This window comes from Nerophis ophidion, linkage group LG08, assembly GCF_033978795.1.
Source record: "Nerophis ophidion isolate RoL-2023_Sa linkage group LG08, RoL_Noph_v1.0, whole genome shotgun sequence".
In the NCBI taxonomy this organism is placed as follows: Eukaryota; Metazoa; Chordata; class Actinopteri; order Syngnathiformes; family Syngnathidae; genus Nerophis; species Nerophis ophidion.
In genome coordinates this window covers 47566025-47586312 of record NC_084618.1, presented here as the reverse complement: position 1 = coordinate 47586312, position 20288 = coordinate 47566025, and the positions used below count along the sequence as shown (strand labels likewise).

General features: G+C 41.4%; 1 protein-coding gene across 1 annotated transcript in view; it reads right to left on the bottom strand.

Annotated features, from left to right (window-relative positions):
* The window catches only part of jmjd1cb (jumonji domain containing 1Cb), a 211602-nt gene that overhangs the window by 100211 nt on the left and 91103 nt on the right, over nt 1-20288 (bottom strand). Inside the window, exon 2 of the mRNA XM_061908710.1 lies at nt 18106-18309. Within this exon, the coding sequence (XP_061764694.1) occupies nt 18106-18309 (204 nt within the window). The remainder of the gene's footprint in view (nt 1-18105; nt 18310-20288) is intronic.

The following is a 20288-nucleotide window of genomic DNA, read 5'->3' as shown; positions in this document are numbered from 1 at the left end:
TTTCAGCTGTTTGATTACAAGGTGTCAGGGACAGGAAGCCTAATGACGCCCCTGCGGCTAATCACAACAGTCAGGCAAATAACTAGATAAACACTCACTATCGGCTCTATTAGATTCTAGATGATACACAGACAGAATCAGTTCGACACCGCCAGTCAGCTGTGACTAATGTGTCTGTTTGTAGCAACGGAATACTAGATACCCCATTAAATTAACAAACAGCTTGTAATACAACCCTAATTCCTCATATTATGGCCTCCACAATTAATAGAGGCCATGTCTCAATCAAAACTTATGTTAGCCAAAATTTGTCGATATTGTTTGAATCTTTGAAAACTAGCCAGGCATACTTTTGTGCATTTTGTCGTTTCATCCACATATTTTGTTTTGATGAATAAAAAAACGACATACAAATTATACTCAACAGTGATGACAACTCAGTGCGTGCAAAAAATTATGCTGAAAACAACAACAATAATAATAATAAATTATACAACAACAACAAGGGAACAAGTGAACAACTGGGCACAGTAGTCCAGAAACAGACTATTGCCTCATTAAGAACAAGATAAACCTACTTGCAATTTTATTCGTAGTAATAGACCTGTTCACACTACCTACATAACATGAAAAACATTGATGGGAAAACAGAATTATTTCGACTAATTTATATTGAGTGCATGTAGAGTCCACCATTTGCGTGATATACTGTACCAATGGTGTGTTCAATGCGTAGACGAAAGTCAGAATTTTAATCAAGTTTTTAAATTGGATCAGATCGCGGACTGAGTGCTTTCTATGCCCTCATTTATGCCTTCCCGCCATGCAGGGAAGGGTTGGGTCTGTGCCCCTTTACCCCTGCCGCGGCTGTTGGCAACACATCCAACATGTCAGGTCATCCGCGGAGAACAACAACTGATAAATGGTAATGGTAGATTATTGGGATATAGGGAATTCTGGGGAGTTAAGAGGAACTACAATGTACACCGGACTGAACCAAAAGATCCAGACGGTGGATTGAGTGAACCGTTCAACCTCTACTGTACAGGTATGTTTTTTCTCTTAAATTATCCTGCCTTTTACATGTACGTATAAAAACCTAACAAACCTGTAATTCTTTTAAAAATATGATTTTGTTCTGTCAAATATCCACAACAAAATGTATATTATATTACATCCTTTATGCCAGGATGTGCATTCACAGGGGAGGTGTCATTAGGTTTGTGTGCCTTTGAGTATGTAGGAGAATATTGTGTCGACAGAGGCCACGTCACACACCGACTGAACAACAGAACAGACTGGTAAGCAAACAAATGTGTAAGTGGACCGCAGAGGCAAAATAGGTTTCTAAGATTTTACGTTCCTAATATAAATATTTTAAAAAATCCAGAAAAAGTATCAACATTTTCAGTGTACGAAAACACCAATCTCAAAAGCATCTGTTCATACTGTTGTGACAATTCTGCAAATTTCAAAAGCCTACTTCAGAGCTGCCAATAATTGTTGTTTGCAATCTATGAGATTCTAACCCACGCCCTCACCCCCACTCCCCCTTCCCCCCCATAGCCCCAAATTACAGTCATCAAGAGCTCCAATACAAACACTTCCAAGCCTCACAAAAAAAGAGCTAACCCCGGATTTCCACTGGATGTGTACCTGCTGTTGAAAGGCGACGCTGCATCTCTGTTTCTCGCCGCCCATCTATGCCCACCGGCACCGTCCATAACGCGCTGTAATTTCACTTGACTTGTGCAAAAGATGACAGCTTTGCCTTACTGAATGACAATTTTAATTTATATAGTGTCTGTTCTTGACCTCCTGTCCCCAGCAAGCTGATTTTATCCGCCGTCCACTAAAAATAGAAACTCTGCATAAATGTGGCAAAAGGCTGCAGACTGGCAGTGCACACTGCATCCACTGGTGGTGCAAAACCAACACATTTAATACGCCATTGAACCAGTAGCTGTTGTGCGTTTAGTGGAAATCTGGGGAAGCATTAGCTTGCATTACTTTTACCTAGGGCGGTCAAATTTAACATGCTCAGATATTTCAAAAAATAAAATGAATGCATTATTAATGTATATACAATTGGGTTGTACGGTATATTCATAAAGTCCCGAGCTGTACTAATGAATCAAAAACAGTGCTGTACTAATTTTAAAAATACTAGAACTATTTTTTTTTCCATCGACATGTGCGCACTGCGGCGACAATGTTGGCATAAATGCTGTGGCGCATGTTAGTCCACACACACACACACACACACACACACACACACACACACACACACACACACACACACACACACACACACACACACACACACACACACACACACACACACACACAAGCACAGTACTTGCAAGCACAAACAGTGTAAGGACAGAAGATGAAGAATGAACATATTTCGGCTTTCAACGATAAAGAAAGAGCTATAAACACTTAAGCACTGCTCTCTCTGCAAATGTTGTTTCAAAACATAGCGGCTAACGTCTCTCCGTAGTGTTTTAGCTACTTCTAAATCAATAATCCGCGCCTCTATTGCAACATATAAACTATGTTTCCCACAAACATCATCCCTACTGGACAAAGAATAGCTACACATGCCTCACTACACAGTAAGAGAACACAATAGCTCACAGTCACCGCCAACAGCAAGCTCGTGCTCCCAGATGTGAACAAAAGGGTGGGTCTACACAGATATCCATTGTAACAATATCAAGTACAAGAGACGTATCTAGTTAATACTACAATGATTATATTAAGATTATTTTAATCAAAAAATATTTTTTCCTTTTTTTTTTCATTTATTTATTTTTCTAAACTTAGGAAATACGTCCCTGGACACATTAAATATGACCAATGTATGACCCTGTAATTACACTGTATCGGATTGATACCCAAATTTGTGATTTCACCCAAAATGTTTAACCCTTCACATACAACAACATAATTTTACAGATCAGTGGTGGTTTCACCCCAACCAGACAATGTCCAGGACAAGTGTTAGGTTGTGTTTAAAATACTGTTCACAAAATGTTCACCTACAACTTTGTCAAAATACTCCCTGTTAACACAGAAATTTAAAAAGGACTTCAAACCTTAAAAAAGAAAGAAACGAGCGCCATCACGTACACAATTAAAACGGCCCCAGGTCAAACTAATGTAGCTTTAGAGTCCTTGTCATTGCTTCTTCACTAAGCAACAAATGTAAGGGTACACTACCACCACCCCAGCAAAATAAGTTATGGTGCCTAAAACTCATTCAGCTGATAACACTTTGTCCTTTTGTATACTGACATTTTTTGAAACCGAAAAATTTTTTGTTTTTTTTAATAGTCTGGCTTATTTTGTTTATTTTAAACATTGCATGTCTCTGTGTGTTTCTACCCTTTCAAGCTGCTGGAAATGTGAAATTTTCTTTGGAGATGAATAAATATATATATTTATCTGTCAAATGGTAATACAACATTTAAAGAGGACCTATGATGATTATAATCTACATTTCTTGTGGTCTAGAAATTATGTATCGGATGTGCTCTTGTGTAAATGTTGCTCCACTGTCACATTTACAGTATAACCTACGTTCTGCGCATATCTGCAAGCTGTTGGTTTTGTGGGGGCGCTACCAGATTGAAATTAAACCATAGCCCACCCTCCAAAAGTTTTAGAAAGTATCTTTTAAAACTGCACTGTCAAACATAAATCTTGACTGTCAAAATAGGGCCAAAATATATTTTTTGACAAATAAAACCTATGTGAATATGGGTAGTGTCAGTGCGTATTTTGTTCTCAATATGCTGATACGCTGAGAAAATGGGTTGCAACATTAGCACGGCTGTGATGGCAATGTGAAACCTACAGACAGCCAAAACACATGATAAAATAATTAATCATTCGTGTTTGCATATTGTGGACTACATGTACCAAGTAATATGGCAATCTGAAACGTTTGAAAAAGTAGCCTCTCGGCATACCTTGGTAAAACGTCTCCTCTTTAGTTTTGGGCGTACATTAGGCTGCCAAGCATGCTCTACTTAATTTCACCAGTACAACCATTGCTAGCGTTGGCTGTAGTTCGCTTTAGCCTTTATTTTCTGATGGTACTGACAATAACCATATGGTTTACATTTGTTGTACTGACAATAACCATATGATTGCCATTTGTTGTGATATTATAAGTGGGGGTGAGGTACTTATTCCTGAAAATAACCAAATGACCGTGTAAAATGTGTTGGTTAGAGATTTATTATTGAAAAAAATGCTTTTCTATTCAGCTATAATGGTCCGAGCACCTGAAAGGCCTACTGAAACCCACTACTACCCACCACGCAGTCTGATAGTTTATATATCAATGATGAAATATTAACATTGCAACACATGCCAATACTGCCTTTTTAGTTTACTAAATTGCAGTTTTAAATTTCCCGCAAAGTGTCGTGTTGAAAACGTCGCGGTATGATGACTCGTATGATGACGCGTACGTTTGACGTCTCGGGTTGTAGCAGACATTATTTTCCAGCCCGATCAAAGCAATAAATAGTCTGCTTTAATCACATAATTAAACAGTATTCTGGACATCTGTGTTGCTGAATCTTTTGCAATTTGTTCAATTAATAATGGAGAAGTCAAAGTAGAAAAATGGAGGTGGGAAGCTTTAGCTTTTAGCCACACAAACACACGGTGTTTCCTTGTTTAAAATTCCCAGAGGTGAAGCTTTACTATGGATCAGAGCGGTCAAGCGAACATGGATCCCGACTACATGTCAACCGGCAGTTTTCGGGGAGAAAATTGTGGTAATAAGTCGGCTCTTACCGGAGATCAGCAGAGCTTTTGTCCTGCTGCAGCTGCCGTGACTTCCCACAGAGACTCTGGCGTCAACACACCCGTGGCCACACCCCTCCGACTTTCAGGTACTATTTAACTCACTGAAACACTAGCAACACAATAGGCAGATAAGGGATTTCCCAGAATTATCCTAGTAAATGTGACTAAAAACATCTGAATCGCTCCCCTTGCAATCGCCTTTTTTTTTTTTCTCTAGTCCTTCACTCTAAATGTCCTCATTCACAAATCTTTCATCCTCGCTAAAATCAATGAGGAAATTGTCGTTTTCTCGGTCCGAATAGCTCTAGCTGCTGCTGGCTATGATTGTAAACAACGTGAGGATGTGAGGAGCCCTACAACCCGTGACGTCACGCGCACATCATCTGCTACTTTCGGTAAAGGCAAGGCTTTTTTATTAGCGACCGAAAGTTGCAAACTTTATCGTCGATGTTCTCTACTAAATCCTTTCAACAAAAATATGGCAATATCGCTAAATGATCAAGTATGACACATAGAATTGACCTGCTATCCCCATTTGAATAAGAAAATCTCATTTCAGTAGGCCTTTAACCCCTAGTAAGATGCAGTGCAAGTTTGAAGTTCCTTAGGCCCCGTTTACACTAAGCCTGATGAGGTTATTCAGGGTAAATCACACCTAACCTTATCCGTGTCCACACACACACACACAACAATTCCACCGTTTAAGACCCCCGCACCCCTCCGTTCGCCGGCGAAACGCGACAAAGTATGCATGGGCAAAAAAAAAAAAACACCTGAACATCCATCTGCTCTAATCTCCCCAGTAAATGACTTACTTCACTGTGAAGTTATTTAAGAGAGCTATATTGTAAATCGTTTGCTGTGCATTTTACATTTGTTTGCTCTGTTGTGTGTTTTTAAAAAAATTTGTATCTCTTTTGAACAATATCCACTGTTCCAGTGTGCTGTATTCAGTGGCCTAGTGGTCGGTAGGTTGTCAGTTCAAACCCTGGCCGAATCATACCAAAGACTGTAAAAAAATGGGACCCATTGCCTCCCTGCTTCGCATTCAGCATCAAGGGTTGGAATTGGGGGTTAAATCACCATAAATGATTATTGGGCGCGGGACCGCTGCTGCCCACTGTTCCCCTCACTTCCCAGGGGGTGATCAAAGGGCTGGGTCAAATGCAGAGGACAAATTTCACCACACATAGTGTGTGTGCGTGTGACGATCATTGGTACTTTAACTTTAACTGTGGGGCCCTATTGTAGTGAATCACACCTGAGCCATCATAAATTAATCAAGTCTTGAATCGACATGAGAAAGTAGACAATGCGATAAAGAACATTTTACAACAATTAATCTAGACAGAGAATACCCAAAGTATTGTTGTTGCGGATTATCACTTTGTGAGATATGGTGTTAGGGGATAACGTGAGTCACCCAAAATAAAAAAGGGACCTGGATCTTCACCTTCCAGCAGTTGTTTGGGACACAAAGGGGTGATTCCATCTATCAGCTGCGTGCTAATGGCAGAGTTAGCGAAGATGCGGGCATATTGCACGCTACCTGACCATTTCACATTCACATCCATACAGCAATATTTATAGTCACACACTGGCTCTATCACAACCACGGGAGAAAGGGACCAAGTTTTTCGGTAAATAGACTCACAGCTGCGAAAGTTCTCTTGAGACCTCCGATTTCGGGAGGTGGGGGGCATGGTCGGGGGTTGAGGGCGTGGTTAAGAGGGGAGGAGTATATGTACAGCTATCCATCCATCCATTTCTACCCCTTATTCCCCTTTGGGATCGCGGTGCCTATCTCAGCTACAATCGGGCGGAAGGCGGCGTACACCCTGGACAAGTCGCCACCTCATCGCAGTATGTGTAGAAATCTTTATTTATAATTGAATCACTTGGTTATTTTTCGACATATCTTTTTTTCAAAATAGTTCAAGAAAGACCACTACAAATGAGCAATATTTTGCACTGTTATACAATTTAATAAATCAGAAACTGATGACATAGTGCTGTATTTTACTTCTCTATCTTTTTTTTTCAACCAAAAATGCTTTGCTCTGATTAGGGGGTACTTGAATTAAAATGTTCACAGGGGGTACATCCCTGCAAAAATGTTGAGAACCACTGCTCTAAAAGCCGTAGATGTTATTATCACATATGCATGCACAGTAGATGGCATTATTGTCCAGTTTAAGAGTGTCACAACATTGCTGTTTACGGCAGACGAACTGCTTTACAGTAAACGAAAACGTGACTGCTGTTGTTGTGTGTTGTTGCCTCGCTGGGAGGACGTTAATGAGACAGCGTAACAATAAACCAACATAAGACACCAACAACTCGCCCTCGATCATTCTACAGTTATAACGTCATTGGGCAGGCACTCTGTTTATATTGTGAGAAAGCGGACGTGAAAACAGGCTGTCGACACGTCACTCGGGTCCGCATGGAGCTAGAGGGGGCTTGGCCTCCAGCTCCGCCTGAATTTCGGGAGATTTTCGGGGGAGGCGCTGAATTTCAGGAGCCTCTCGGAAAATCCGTGAGGGTTGGAAAGTATGGTTGTATCCAAAATAGCTATAATCGCCCATAGCCTTCTCTTAACGTATTGATTTGTGATTTCCAAAAGCGCCTGTACATGTACAAGAAGGAGAAACACGGGCATGTCTGAACGATCCGCCTCCATCTTTGTTATGAAGCCTACTATGGCGCGGTCTTTTTGGCGTCACTTCCTGTGTGGGCGTGGTCTTTCTAGCGTCACTTCCTCTCTAAACTCACTTTGTAAACGATCAATGAGTCCATACAAAGCCAAGTGCCAGAGATTCAAGAAATGGAATTTGTCCAAGGAGGGGGACCTTAAACGCTGGTTTAGTGTGGCTGAAAAGGGGCTTAGGCTAAATCATTATTTGTTTAAGGGGTTAAATGAATTAGTGTAGACATGGCCTTAGAGTAGCCAAGTTCATCGAGCTGGGTCGGCTGTGTATCCGGCAACCTCAGTCAGGGAGCGGGGCAGGGGACTACAGAATTTCGACCATGATTGCAGTACCATTTCTGGCCAGATTCTTACATATGGTTCCTTAAATGTCCAAATAAATACGTCCTACCTCGCTGAGACGTCACAACTAATGCTTGGCATTGAGCATCAGGCATTAATGCCCAACCATGGACGACATGGCTCGGGTGGTAGAGCAGCCATGCCAGTTTTTTAATGGTTCCCGGTTTGTATCCTTGAGCAAGACACTTCACCCTTGCTCCTGATGGGTAGGTTAGGGCCTTCTGCTATCAGTTTGTGAATGTGTGTGTGAAAGTGTGACTGTAAAAATAGTGTCAAGGCACTTTGAGTACCTTGAAGGTAGAGAAGTGCCATACAAGTATAATCTATATAATATTTATTGATGGGAACAATTGCTTACACTCCGCTTCTCATGGAATAGTCCACATTTTCAAACGTTGATTCCTATTTTCGATGATCAGTCTGTACAACAGAAGAATTAGCTCACACAGAGGCTGCTGGCAGCCAACTGTATCTTCATACACCATGTGGAGCTGCTCCCTCCAAGTTAATAATCCTCCATTGTGGAAAATAAACTGCAGTTCTTTAGTTTTTTTAATGTTTGGAAGACCGGAGGACGTGGCTAAATATGTTACATACAGAGGGAAGCAAGCAAGCTAATTGCGAAGCTATCCACTAAACTATCTTGAAACAACAAAGGTGCTTAGTAAAGTTTAAAGACCTACTGAAATTAGATTTTCTTATTTAAACTGGGATAGCAGGTCCATTCTTTGTGTCATACTTGATCATTTCGCAATATTGCCATATTTTTGCTGAAAGGATTTAGTGGAAAACATCGATGATAAAGTTCACAACTTTTGGTAGCTAATAAAAAAGCTTTTGCCTGTACCGGAAGTAGCAGACATTGAGCGCGTGACATCACCGGTGTAAGTGCTCCTCATCCTCACAATGTTTATAATGTGAGCCACCAGCAGTAAGAGCAATTCGGACAGAGAAAGCGAAGATTTCCCCATTAATTTGACCGACAATGAAAGATTTGTGGATAAGGAAAGAGAGTGAAGCACTAAAAAAAAAAAAAGAAAAAAAAAAGGTGACGGCTACAGGCGGCGGCAGTGGGAGGGTTTCAGATGTAAATAGACACATTTACTAGGATAATTCTGGAAAATTCCTTATCTGCTTATTCTGTTAATAGTATTTCAGTGAGATTATAGTCATACCTGAAAGTTGGATGCCTGCGGTAAACGCGAGTGTCTTTGAGAGAACCCGAGGAGCCAAGATCACAGCTGCCTTTTTGAGCTGCAGGATGAGGTCGCGTAATCCACTCAAGTCTCCGGTAAGAGCCGACTTAATATCACAACTTTCCGATCCAAAAACTTGCTAGTTGACGTAGAGAAACATGTTCGCTTGACCGCTGTGTGTTAAAGCTTCACAACAAACAAAGAAACACCGACTGTATTTTGGTGCAAAAGGCAGCTGCAATCCACCGCTTTCCACCAACAGCATTCTTATTTGACGTCTCCATTATTAATTGAACAAATTGCAAAAGATTCAGCAACACAGATGTCCAAAATACTGTGTAATTGCGCGATGAAAAGAGACGACTTTTAGCCGTAAGTGGTGCTGGGCTAATATGTCCCCTCCAACCAGTCATCATACGCGTCATCATTCCGTGACGTTTTCAACAGGAAACTCAGCGGGAAATTTAAAATTGTAATTTAGTGAATTATTGTGTTGCAATGTTAAGATTTGCGTGGTCGGTAGTAGTGGGTTTCAGTAGGCCTTTAATGTTTATAAACTAATAATGCCCAGGACCCAAGATGACTTTGTTGTTTAGCTATTGTGAATTATTGCCTTTGTTTTTCTCAAACAACAAAATTTGTTTAAATATTGTGTTGAAATTGTTACATTGTCAGTAGCACTCACGAAAATGAAAATGAAAAATATGGTTAATAATAATCAGTACCGACCAATTTGACTCGGCTGGTATTGGTTGGCAGCATAAACCTCTGATCGAAACATCCCTATATCTAATACATAAACAACAGGATATGCGTAAATGTTTATTTATGAAAACCTCATAATAAAAGTGAAACTTTTATTAATGTGTACTCCTGCGAAATGACACTACATAACATTTATAGTCAAGTTCAAAGGATTGATATTTATGTATGTGTGACTTGTCCAAGGTGTACGCCGCTTGCCACCTGTGTGCAGCTGGGATAGGCTCCAGCACCCCCCACGACACCGTAAGGGACAAGCGGTAGAAAATACATGGATGAATTTGAGAATAGTAAATTTTTTAACTTGAATCTTAAAAAAGAAAATGACAATGGGGAATTGTTGGCAACTAGAATCAAAACAAGAAACCCAAATCAGAACCAGATAGTCCAATTTCAAACGACGCCCACATTTAGCCATATTGCAAAATCACTGCGGGCACAGGTATCCAAAATTGCATGCAAACTTACACTAAAATGTATGAATTTGATTTGATGCCAGGGCTGTGTTTAACACGAGTATCTAACAGCATTCGTAAGTCAGAAAAGACAAAAATCATTATACAGTAGGTTTAAAAATATAGTATTGCGTGGTGTTTGTGTAGTAGTGCCATCCAGTAGAGCAGTGGTCCCCAACCACTGGGCCGCGGCCTGGTACCGGGCCGTGGCCCGATTGGTACCGGGCCGTGGCCCGATTGGTACCGGGCCGCAGAAGATTTTTTTATTCTTTTTTTTTTTTCATTAAATCAACATAAAAAACACAATATACACTTACAATTAGTGCACCAACCACAAAAACCTCCCTTTTTCATGACAAAAACGTCCCTTTTTCATGACAAAGAAGAAAAAAAAAAGATGAAATGGTTGCGAAGTCTGTTCAACAGGTGAGCCAGATCAAAAATTACAATGGCCCATAATATTTGTAATCCGTGGCAATATTACGGCGGACAACAGGTACAACAAGAGCTGCGCTGCGCTGTTGACTTGTGACAAGCCGCCGTTGCCTTGTTTTGGTGTGAAATCAAAGGTCGACAGGAAAAGCAATACGTTTGTCCGCGCTACAAGAAAAATAAGTGCCCCCCAGTGTACGAGGGGGGCACGGTGTGGGACAAATAGCCACATTACAGAGTGTGCAAGGACACTGGGACTTCATATGTAGACGTGAAAATACAAAAAAGAAAACCAGTTGTGGAATCAGTAACTAATTTAGTTCATGCAACTTAGTCACTTGTGCATCCTTACTTGGGGTATTTTGACGGAAGCATGTAACAGGCAAGAGAAAAAAACAAAAAAAACTCTTCTTTGTGACACTGTTATGTTGATATGTTATAACATTGCCCAACTGTGGTCAAAATCCTACCTACATAGCCTGGAGTAGACACGTTAAACAAATCTGGGTCCAATACTGTGGCAAAGGAGGAAACATTAAAGGGGAACATTATCACCAGACCTATGTAAGCGTCAATATATACCTTGATGTTGCAAAAAAAAGACTATGTATTTTTATAACCGATTTCCGACCTCTAAATGGGTGAATTTTGGCGAATTGATTGATTGATTGATTGATTGATACATTTATTAGTAGATTGCACAGTACAGTACATATTCCGTACAATTGACCACTAAATGGTAACACCCGAATAAGTTTTTCAACTTGTTTAAGTCGGGGTCCACGTTAATCAATTCATGGTACAAATATATACTATCAACATAATACAGTCATCACACAAGTTAATCATCATAGTATACACATTGAATTATTTACATTATTTACAATCCGGGGGGTGGGATGAGGAGCTTTGGTTGATATCAGAACTTCAGTCATCAACAATTGCATCAACAGAGAAATGTGAACATTGAAACAGTGTAGGTCTTATTTAGTAGGATATGTACAGCCAGCAGAGAACATAGTGAGTTCAGATAGCATAAGAACAAGTTTATACATTAGAAGTACATTTGAGTTGTTTATAATCCGGGGAGATGGGATGTGAATGGAGGAGGGTATTAGTAAAGTGTTGAAGTTGCCTGGAGGTGTTGTTTTAGAGCGGTTTTGAAGGAGGTTAGAGATGCACTTACTTTTATACCTGTTGGGAACATTGATGTGGCATAGAAAGAGAATGAGTTAAGACCTTTGTTAGATCGGAATCTGGGTTTAACGTGGTTTGTGGAGCTCCCCCTGGTGTTGTGGTTATGGTGGTCATTTACGTTAAGGAAGTAGTTTGACATGTACTTTGGTATCAAGGAGGTGTAGCGGATTTTATAGACTAGGCTCAGTGCAAGTTGTTTTACTCTGTCCTCCACCCTGAGCCAGCCCACTTTGGAGAAGTGGGTTGGATTGAGGTGTGATCTGGGGTGGAGGTCTAAAAGTAACCGGACTAGCTTATTCTGGGATGTTTGGAGTCTCGATTTACTGCCAGCGTAATCGAAGAAGGGTTGAATGAGAGTTCCCGCTAGAATCCTCAAGGTGCTTTTGTTGACCAGAGAGGAGATTCTGTAGAGGAATCTCGTTCTTTGGTTGACCTTTTTGATCACCTTGGTTGCCATTTTATCACAGGAAAGATTAGCCTCTAGAATGGAACCTAGGTAGGTGATCTCATCCTTCCTGGTGATAACAATGTCACCCAAATAGGATGGATTCCGTTTTACCTAAGTGTATGGACAGCTTGTTGTCAGCGAGCCAGGTGCGAATATTAAAGAGTTCAGCACTGAGGATTTGTTCCACCTGTGACTTGTCCTTGCCGGATACCAGCAGGGCCGAGTCATCCGCAAACAGGAACAATTCACAGTGGCATGCTGATGGCATGTCATTTATGTATATTAGGAACAGTAAATGTCCTAGTATACTGCCTTGGGGGACTCCACAGCTTACTGAGAGGGGAGGGGACATGGTGCCGTTCACCTCTACCACCTGTTTCCTCCCCTCCAAGTAAGATTGCATCCAGCTCGATGAGGTTTCGTCGAATCCGATTGCTGTGAGCTTATCCAACAGTATAGCGTGGTTAACGGTGTCAAAGGCCTTCTGAATGTCCAGCATGACCATGCCGCAGTATTTGCCCGCGTCCATCTCATGTTTGATGTGGTCGGTCAGATAGAATAGGCATGTGTCAGTGGAGTGGTTAGTTCTGAAGCCGGATTGGAATTTGTACATTAGTTTATTAGTAGCAAGGTATCTATCAACCTGTTCATAAACTATTTTCTCCCTTACTTTCGAAATAGAACTGAGAATAGAAACAGGTCGGTAGTTACCAGGTTCTAATTTGCTTCCTTTTTTATAAAGGGGGATAACTCTTGCTATCTTGAAATCCTTGGGTACTTGGCCTTGTGTGATTGAGAGGTTTATTATATGAGTGATTATTGGGGCAATGGTGGTGGCAGAGTCCATGAAGAATCTGGAGGGGATATTGTCAAGGCCGGTGGCCTTGTTTGGGTGGAGCGCGCTCAATTTATTAAGCACCTCGTTAGCTGAGACCATTTATAATTTGAAATTGTTGTTGACTACTCCTAGCTTTCTGTAGAAGGCTTTAATGTGTTCTACACCAAAGCGACCAGAATGTTGGGATAGCTTGTTTACGAGAGTTGTGGCTATGTTGGTGAAAAAGGTGTTAAGTCTGCTTGCTACCTCTATTTTGTCTGTAATGAGGGCTTCACCCCCCTTGACGTTGATGTTGGTGAGTCTGGTTTTAAGTTTCTGGCTACATCCAGGAAGCTGGTTGTTGAGAATTCTCCAGAGCTCACGTGGCTTATTTGTGTTTTCCTCTATTTTGTCATTGATATAATTTTTTTTTAAGGATTTAGTCAGGTTGTTTGTCTTATTTCTTAATTTATTGCATTGCTTTTTGAGCGTTGAAAGGAGTGATTTGAGGTTATTATTATTGGGTTGTTTATTTACTTCGGTTTTACACTTTTGGTATTCGAAATATTTTCTGTCCCTGTCTTTTATGGCAGCTAATAGGTCTGGATGGATCCATGGTTCAGAGCGGGCTTTGATCCTGACTGTTCTCATGGGAGCCATATCATTTAGTATAGCTAGGAACGCTGTTTTGAAGCGATCCCAAGCATCCTCAACCAGGTTGCTCGTGAGCACAGGGGACCAGTCCCACTCATCTAATTTGAGGTTGAAATTATCACTGTTGTATTTTTTAAGGGATCTGGATTGAGCTGTTATGTGGCCATTGGCTTTAGGTTTACTTATTTTGCGCGTGTAGAAGGTTATATAGTGGTCGCTAAGACCACAGATCATGACCCCACTATTTTTAATATTATGCCGGTCCGATGTGAGGATGAGATCTATGGTTGACTGGGTGGAAACACACACCCGTGTGGGGAGTGTTATTAGCTGGGAAAGAGCATGCAGATTACAGAATTTGCTGTAAGATTTGAAGACAGGCGCATCTCTGCGTTGAATGTCTGTGTTCAGATCTCCAGTTATAATAATCTCCATGTTTTCTACACCAGCCAAGCACTCCTCGAGGGCACCATAGAAATCACTCTGATTAGGGGGTCTGTATACAGTCCCTATTAGTACCGGCATAGCGTTAGTGAATTTGATTTCTGCCCACACAGATTCAAGGGTATTGTGGTTGAGATCAGAGCGAGTTATGTATTTAATATCCTGGTGAATATACATACAAACACCACCACCATGTTTATTCCTGTCCTTTCTGATGATCGAGAAGTTTTCTCTCTCTATCTCTGAATCAGAAACACTATCATCTAATTTAGTTTCAGAGAAACACAGGATTTTTACCTTATTGTTGTGGAACATTTCTCTGATTTGGTTGAGTTTATTTCCAGAGAGGTTGTTCACATTAAGATGGATGATGTGTAGCCCACCGGAACCAAAGAGAACATCAGAGTCCGTTGGAGAGAAGTAATGTCCAGAAGATGGAGGGGTGTTGGTTGTTATTGAGGTTTCTGTGGCAAGACTTGGGGGAGGAGGAGAGGGAGAGAGGCCCATTGTTCGTCGTCCAGGTGATGGGGGAGCGGCGTGGTTGAAGAGGGGAAGGGGGGGCCAGGTAGGAGTGGTGGGGGTAGATGTGGTTTTCGCGGGTTTTGGTGAGGTTGAGAACAAAGACCATGGATCCACGAAGAGACCCCCGAAACCTGTGTAGGCCGTGGGGGGTCCAGGTGACGCGGCGATGACCCTCAAGGTTTCGGGAGAGGTTAGGAGGACCTCCGCGCTGCCGACTTTAATGGTGGCCAGGGAGCCGTCAGAAGCCGTTACGCCGTCCGCCGCTGAGCCGCTGTCCTCACCGGTGTCTGAGCAGTCTTCCTCCATCTCTGGGCCGCCAACCGCACCGATGTTCGGGGTGAAGTCCTCCGTCGTGCCGCCGACCGCTGGATCGCAGGTGAGCTCGTGTGGTGATGAACAAGTAGGAGCTGGCGTAGGTGGAGAGCTAATGTTTATAGCATAGCTCCGACGAGGTCCCGCAGCTACGCTAGCTTCCTCGGCGTCGTTAGCAGTCAGGGGCTTGTTTCTTCTGTTCCGATCCGCTGTGAGGGGAGAGTGGATCACAATACCTCCGAAGCCCAGGTGCTTCGTCGATGAATTACTGAGAAGGTAAAATTCGCAGTGATTGTCCATTTCGCGTTCACGACTCTCATTTTCAAGAGGGTATTGTATCCGTGGTGGTTTGAAATATAAATCCGTAATCCACAGTAGAAAAAAGAGAAAGTGTGGTATTATCCTAGTGGTTGATTGTATTCCCGAGCGGGAGCGGAAAAAAATGCGACTGCTCATCTCGGCGTCCAGCAGCACTTTTTATTTATTTCTATTTATCGCTCTCGGAGCGATGACGTCAGAACGTGACGTCACCTAGGTAATAAAGCCGCCATTTTCATTTTCTCAAACACATTACAAACACCGTGTCTCAGCTCTGTTATTTTCAGTTTTTTTGACTATTTTCTGGAACCTTGGAGACATCATGCCTCGTCTGTGTGTTGTCGGAGGGTGTAACAACACTAACAGGGAGGGATTCAAGTTGCATCACTGGCCCAAAAATGCGAAAGTGGCAAGAAATTGGACGAAATTTGTTCAAAATACGAGGGTGTGGGGAAAGGCGACGAAATGGTCAGTCGTTTGTTCCGCACACTTTACCGACGAAAGCTAAGCTACTACAGGGATTGCCAGATTGTGTGGATATCCTGCGACACTCAAAGCAGATGCATTTCCAACGATAAAGTCAAAGAAATCTTCCGCCAGACCCCCATTGAATGTCCTGGAGTGTCTGCACATTTTACCGGCGATGCTAAGGCAGACATGGCACAAACATGTATGGATAACCTGCAGATGCATTTCCAGCGATAAAGTCAAAGAAATCACAAAGGTGAGTTTTGTTGATGTTGTTGACTTATGTGCTAATCAGACATATTTGGTCGCGGCATGACTGCCAGCTAATCGATGAAAACATGCTATTTAGGGTAGCTTTATGTACATTTGAAACTATATTTACATACAGCGTTTGCCTCCACCCACATTTAATGCCAAACAAACACTTACCAATCGATGGATTTAAGTTGATCCAGTGTCAAAAGATGCAAACCTTCGATCATTGGTCTGCACATTTTACCGGCGATGCTAAGGCAAACATGGCCGAATAGCGTCAACAGCTATTCGCTCAATAGCTTCAGTTTCTTCTTCAATTTCGTTTTTGCTATCTGCCTCCATACTCCAACCATCCGTTTCAATACATGCGTAATCTGTTGAATCGCTTAAGCCGCTGAAATCCGAGTCTGAATCAGAGCTAATGTCGCTATATCTTACTGTGCTATCCACCATTGTTTGTATTGGCATCGCTATGTGACGTCACAGGAAAATGGACGTTGGCTTCACAGATAGCGAAAATCAGGCACTTTAAAGCTTTTTTTAGGGATATTCCGGGATGGGTAAAATTTTGAAAAAAACTTAAAAAAATAAAATAAGCCACTGGGAACCGATTTTTATTGATTTTAACCCTTCTGAAATTGTGATAATGTTCCCCTTTAACTCAAATGTTACCACATAAGTGTAAGTTGGTGAATATTTGCAAATGTGTATGCTCACAAAAGGTATACTAACTAATACGCAAAGCTACTCTCAAGCCTGCAGCCTGCAGCCAGCAAATGTTCATTTTACATCAATTGGTGTGAATGCATTTGTGATAGTGTGGAATTTGCTGTTGCTATGGCAATGATAGCAACAGGGCATTGATCAGACAAATGAGTGAACCAATACAAAGTAGAGGATTTAGAGGAGAGGAAAACAGGCAGAAAAAAATGTCTGTAAGATTCAGAAAGCTTATCTCCAATGGATGTACCAGATGGCGCTGTACACACTGCTATTACATAATCAAAACAGCAAGCCACATTTTTATGCACAGACACTCTCCGCCGCATTCAGGCACACACACAAACATGGACACTTAACAGACTGAACGCCTAACCAGAGCAAAACCCTTATCATTTAGTTCCAACAGACAAATACCAATGTGTCTACATAGACCAAACACGTTGTCATGTAGTTGTGGATAATGACACACAACATTCATAATAAAAGCAAAATGTACAGTACTTTGTAATTTTCTGATTTTAACTTGAAAGTGGCCTATTTGCTGCAAGTCTTGCACAACAGAACCTATTATTATACAAAAAGAAGAACTCGATACTGCGAGAGTATATTGCAGTGTGATTATACTAGAACCTGCTTAACTGCATTCTCTCAAACAAACGTTTGTAGTATTTTGCCTTATTGAAATTTGTTTTTACTGCTTTTATTGCATGCTGTGGACGAGATGTGATAGTCACCAAGGTCTATGTAGCACTTCTAAAAATTCTATTATGACTAAAGTATGCCCAATGTGGTACAAAATAGATATGTAACCAGCCTGCGTCATGGTGCCTCCTGGGGAACAAACCACTGCTTGAAACTCTTAAGGTGTTATGGACTGAGGTTTACACACGTTCTACCGCGAAGCCACACTAGCTGGCATCCATTATACTCAACTGTAACTCAAATATGATTATTGCTGAAGATCCAATACTTATTAAGCTCCACTAAGCAAATGTAAACTGTGATAAAGTGTAGCAAGACTTTCATTGTTTTTCCCAATACGAAAACTTAAAATGAAGTTGGAAAAAATCTCACCATATAATCAATACAATTGAAAACTTTTTTTAGAGCTTTGAGAATGTTTTAAAAGTCAGAGACATGAACAACCTTTTAAGAACTGCCAACTTTTGTGGCGGTTGTGCCATTTCTATATACTGTGCATGCATCAAAAAATAAATTCTTACCAGGGCAGGCCACTGTGTGTGCGTAACCTTGATTCCTTGCAGCAGGCCTCCTGCTCCTCCACCTGCTCCCTCTCCTCCTGCTCCGGTTCCTTCCTTCCTCTTGGCCCAGACCAGCTGGTGCTCAAGTAGAAACAGCTGGAAATCCTCATAGACCTTCACCCACTCACGGTTCTCCCACTCCTGGTCATCAAACTCTACATATACCTGTGACATAAAACACAAATTGTAGCAATTAGTCAACATTAAGGATATCTGGGGCGGCATGGCGTAGTGGGTAGAGCGGCCGTGCCAGAAACCTGAGGGTTGCAGGTTCGCTTCCCACCTATGGACATCAAAAGTCGCTGCCATTGTGTCCTTGGGCAGGACACTTCACCCTTTGCCCCCGGTGCCGCTCACACTGGTGAATGAATGATAAATGAATGATTGGTGGTGGTCGGAGGGGCCGTAGGCGCAAACTGGCAGCCACGCTTCCGTCAGTCTACCCCAGGGCAGCTGTGGCTACAGATGTAGCTTACCACCACCAGGTGTGAATGAATGATGGGTTGGTTCCCACTTCTCTGTGAGCGCTTTGAGTATATAACAATAGAAAAGCGCGATATAAATCTAATCCATTATTATTATTATTATTATTATTATTATCTGCAGTGCTTCATCACTACATCCAGTAACATGACCCCAAAAAGCATGACTGGCAATAAAAAGAGGAATGCAAAAAACAAAAGGAGGTCAACTGAAGCCAAACATTTGGGGGGGGTCAAATTTATCTTCACTGAGGGCTTTTTAGTTGCCACCAACAGGTCAGCTGTGAGACAGTTAATGTAATGAGACGTAATGTAAAATAAAAGTAAGTACACCTTAACATGTCATTAAAGAACTGTTTTGTATGTATTATTTATTCAAGTTACAAATAAAACATATATACATATGGTATATGGTGAATACACACTTTAATGCAGCATAAACTTATGTTTTAGATCATTTTTAAGCTGGTTAATGGAAAAATTGACCATTGAGGTTCCTGTCAGAGAACACAAGTTCATCAACTTAATGTGCATGTTATGTACACAGAGTGGATTAAATTCATATAATTTAGGTTGGTTTAGTGTCTGAAATAAACACAATATCTTATCATTACTATGTTATCCAATGAAACAAACTAAAAGTATGTCATCAATCAATCATCCATCCATTTTCTACCTCTTGTCCCTCTTGGGGTAACAGGGGTGCTGAACCCTTTCCCAGCTACCCTCGGGCGGAAGGTGGCGTACACCCTGGACAAGTCGCCAACTCTTTGCAGGGCCAACACAGATATACAGACAACATTCACACTCACATTCACACACTAGGGTCAATTTAGTGTTACCAATCAACCTATCCCCTGGTGCATGTCTTTGGAAGTGGGAGGACGCCGTAGTACCCGGACGGAACCCACACAGTCAATCAAAGTTTATTTGTATAGCTCTGAATCACAAATGCCTCAAAGGGATTCAGCATCTCCTATGCATAAAAAGTAAACATCAATACAAACAGCAGCAGTCACATACCAAGCATTAATAATATTGTTTCCTCAAATCAACCATAATAGTTATTCACTTAGCAGTCAGATACTATTTTCTAAAATTTCAAATTTGATGTAAAAACATCCATAAACTTCAGCAAATATGCAGTACGGAACACAGTAGGAGTGGGAAGAACTGTAAGGGGGAGCACAAAAGAGGAAGGAATCCTTTCACGTATTAGGACACACCAGACTGAATAAGACATTGAACCTTATAAACAAACACCCAATAGGATTATCAGTGAAACATGCAATCATTCATTGTGGGGAATACAGTACAGAAAGGAAAACTATTAAGAGAGGAAGTAAGGCTGGGTGATAAGGCCTTTTTTTAACATCTCAATATTTTTAGGCCATATCGCGATACACGATATGTATCTCAAATAGGGTTGGGCGATAATATATCGATATATACGATATATCGCGAGTTTGTCTCTGTGCAATATAGAAAATGACTATATCGTAATATTCAAGTATACGTTCTCACGCAGTAGCTTTTAGCTGCGGGCATTACACTACAGGCTCGTCTCACTCTTTCCTGTTTTTCCTTCTCACAGACAAGCAGGCACACATTCTTACATACGTCACATAATGTCACGTCATACGTCACATATGTATACGCCCT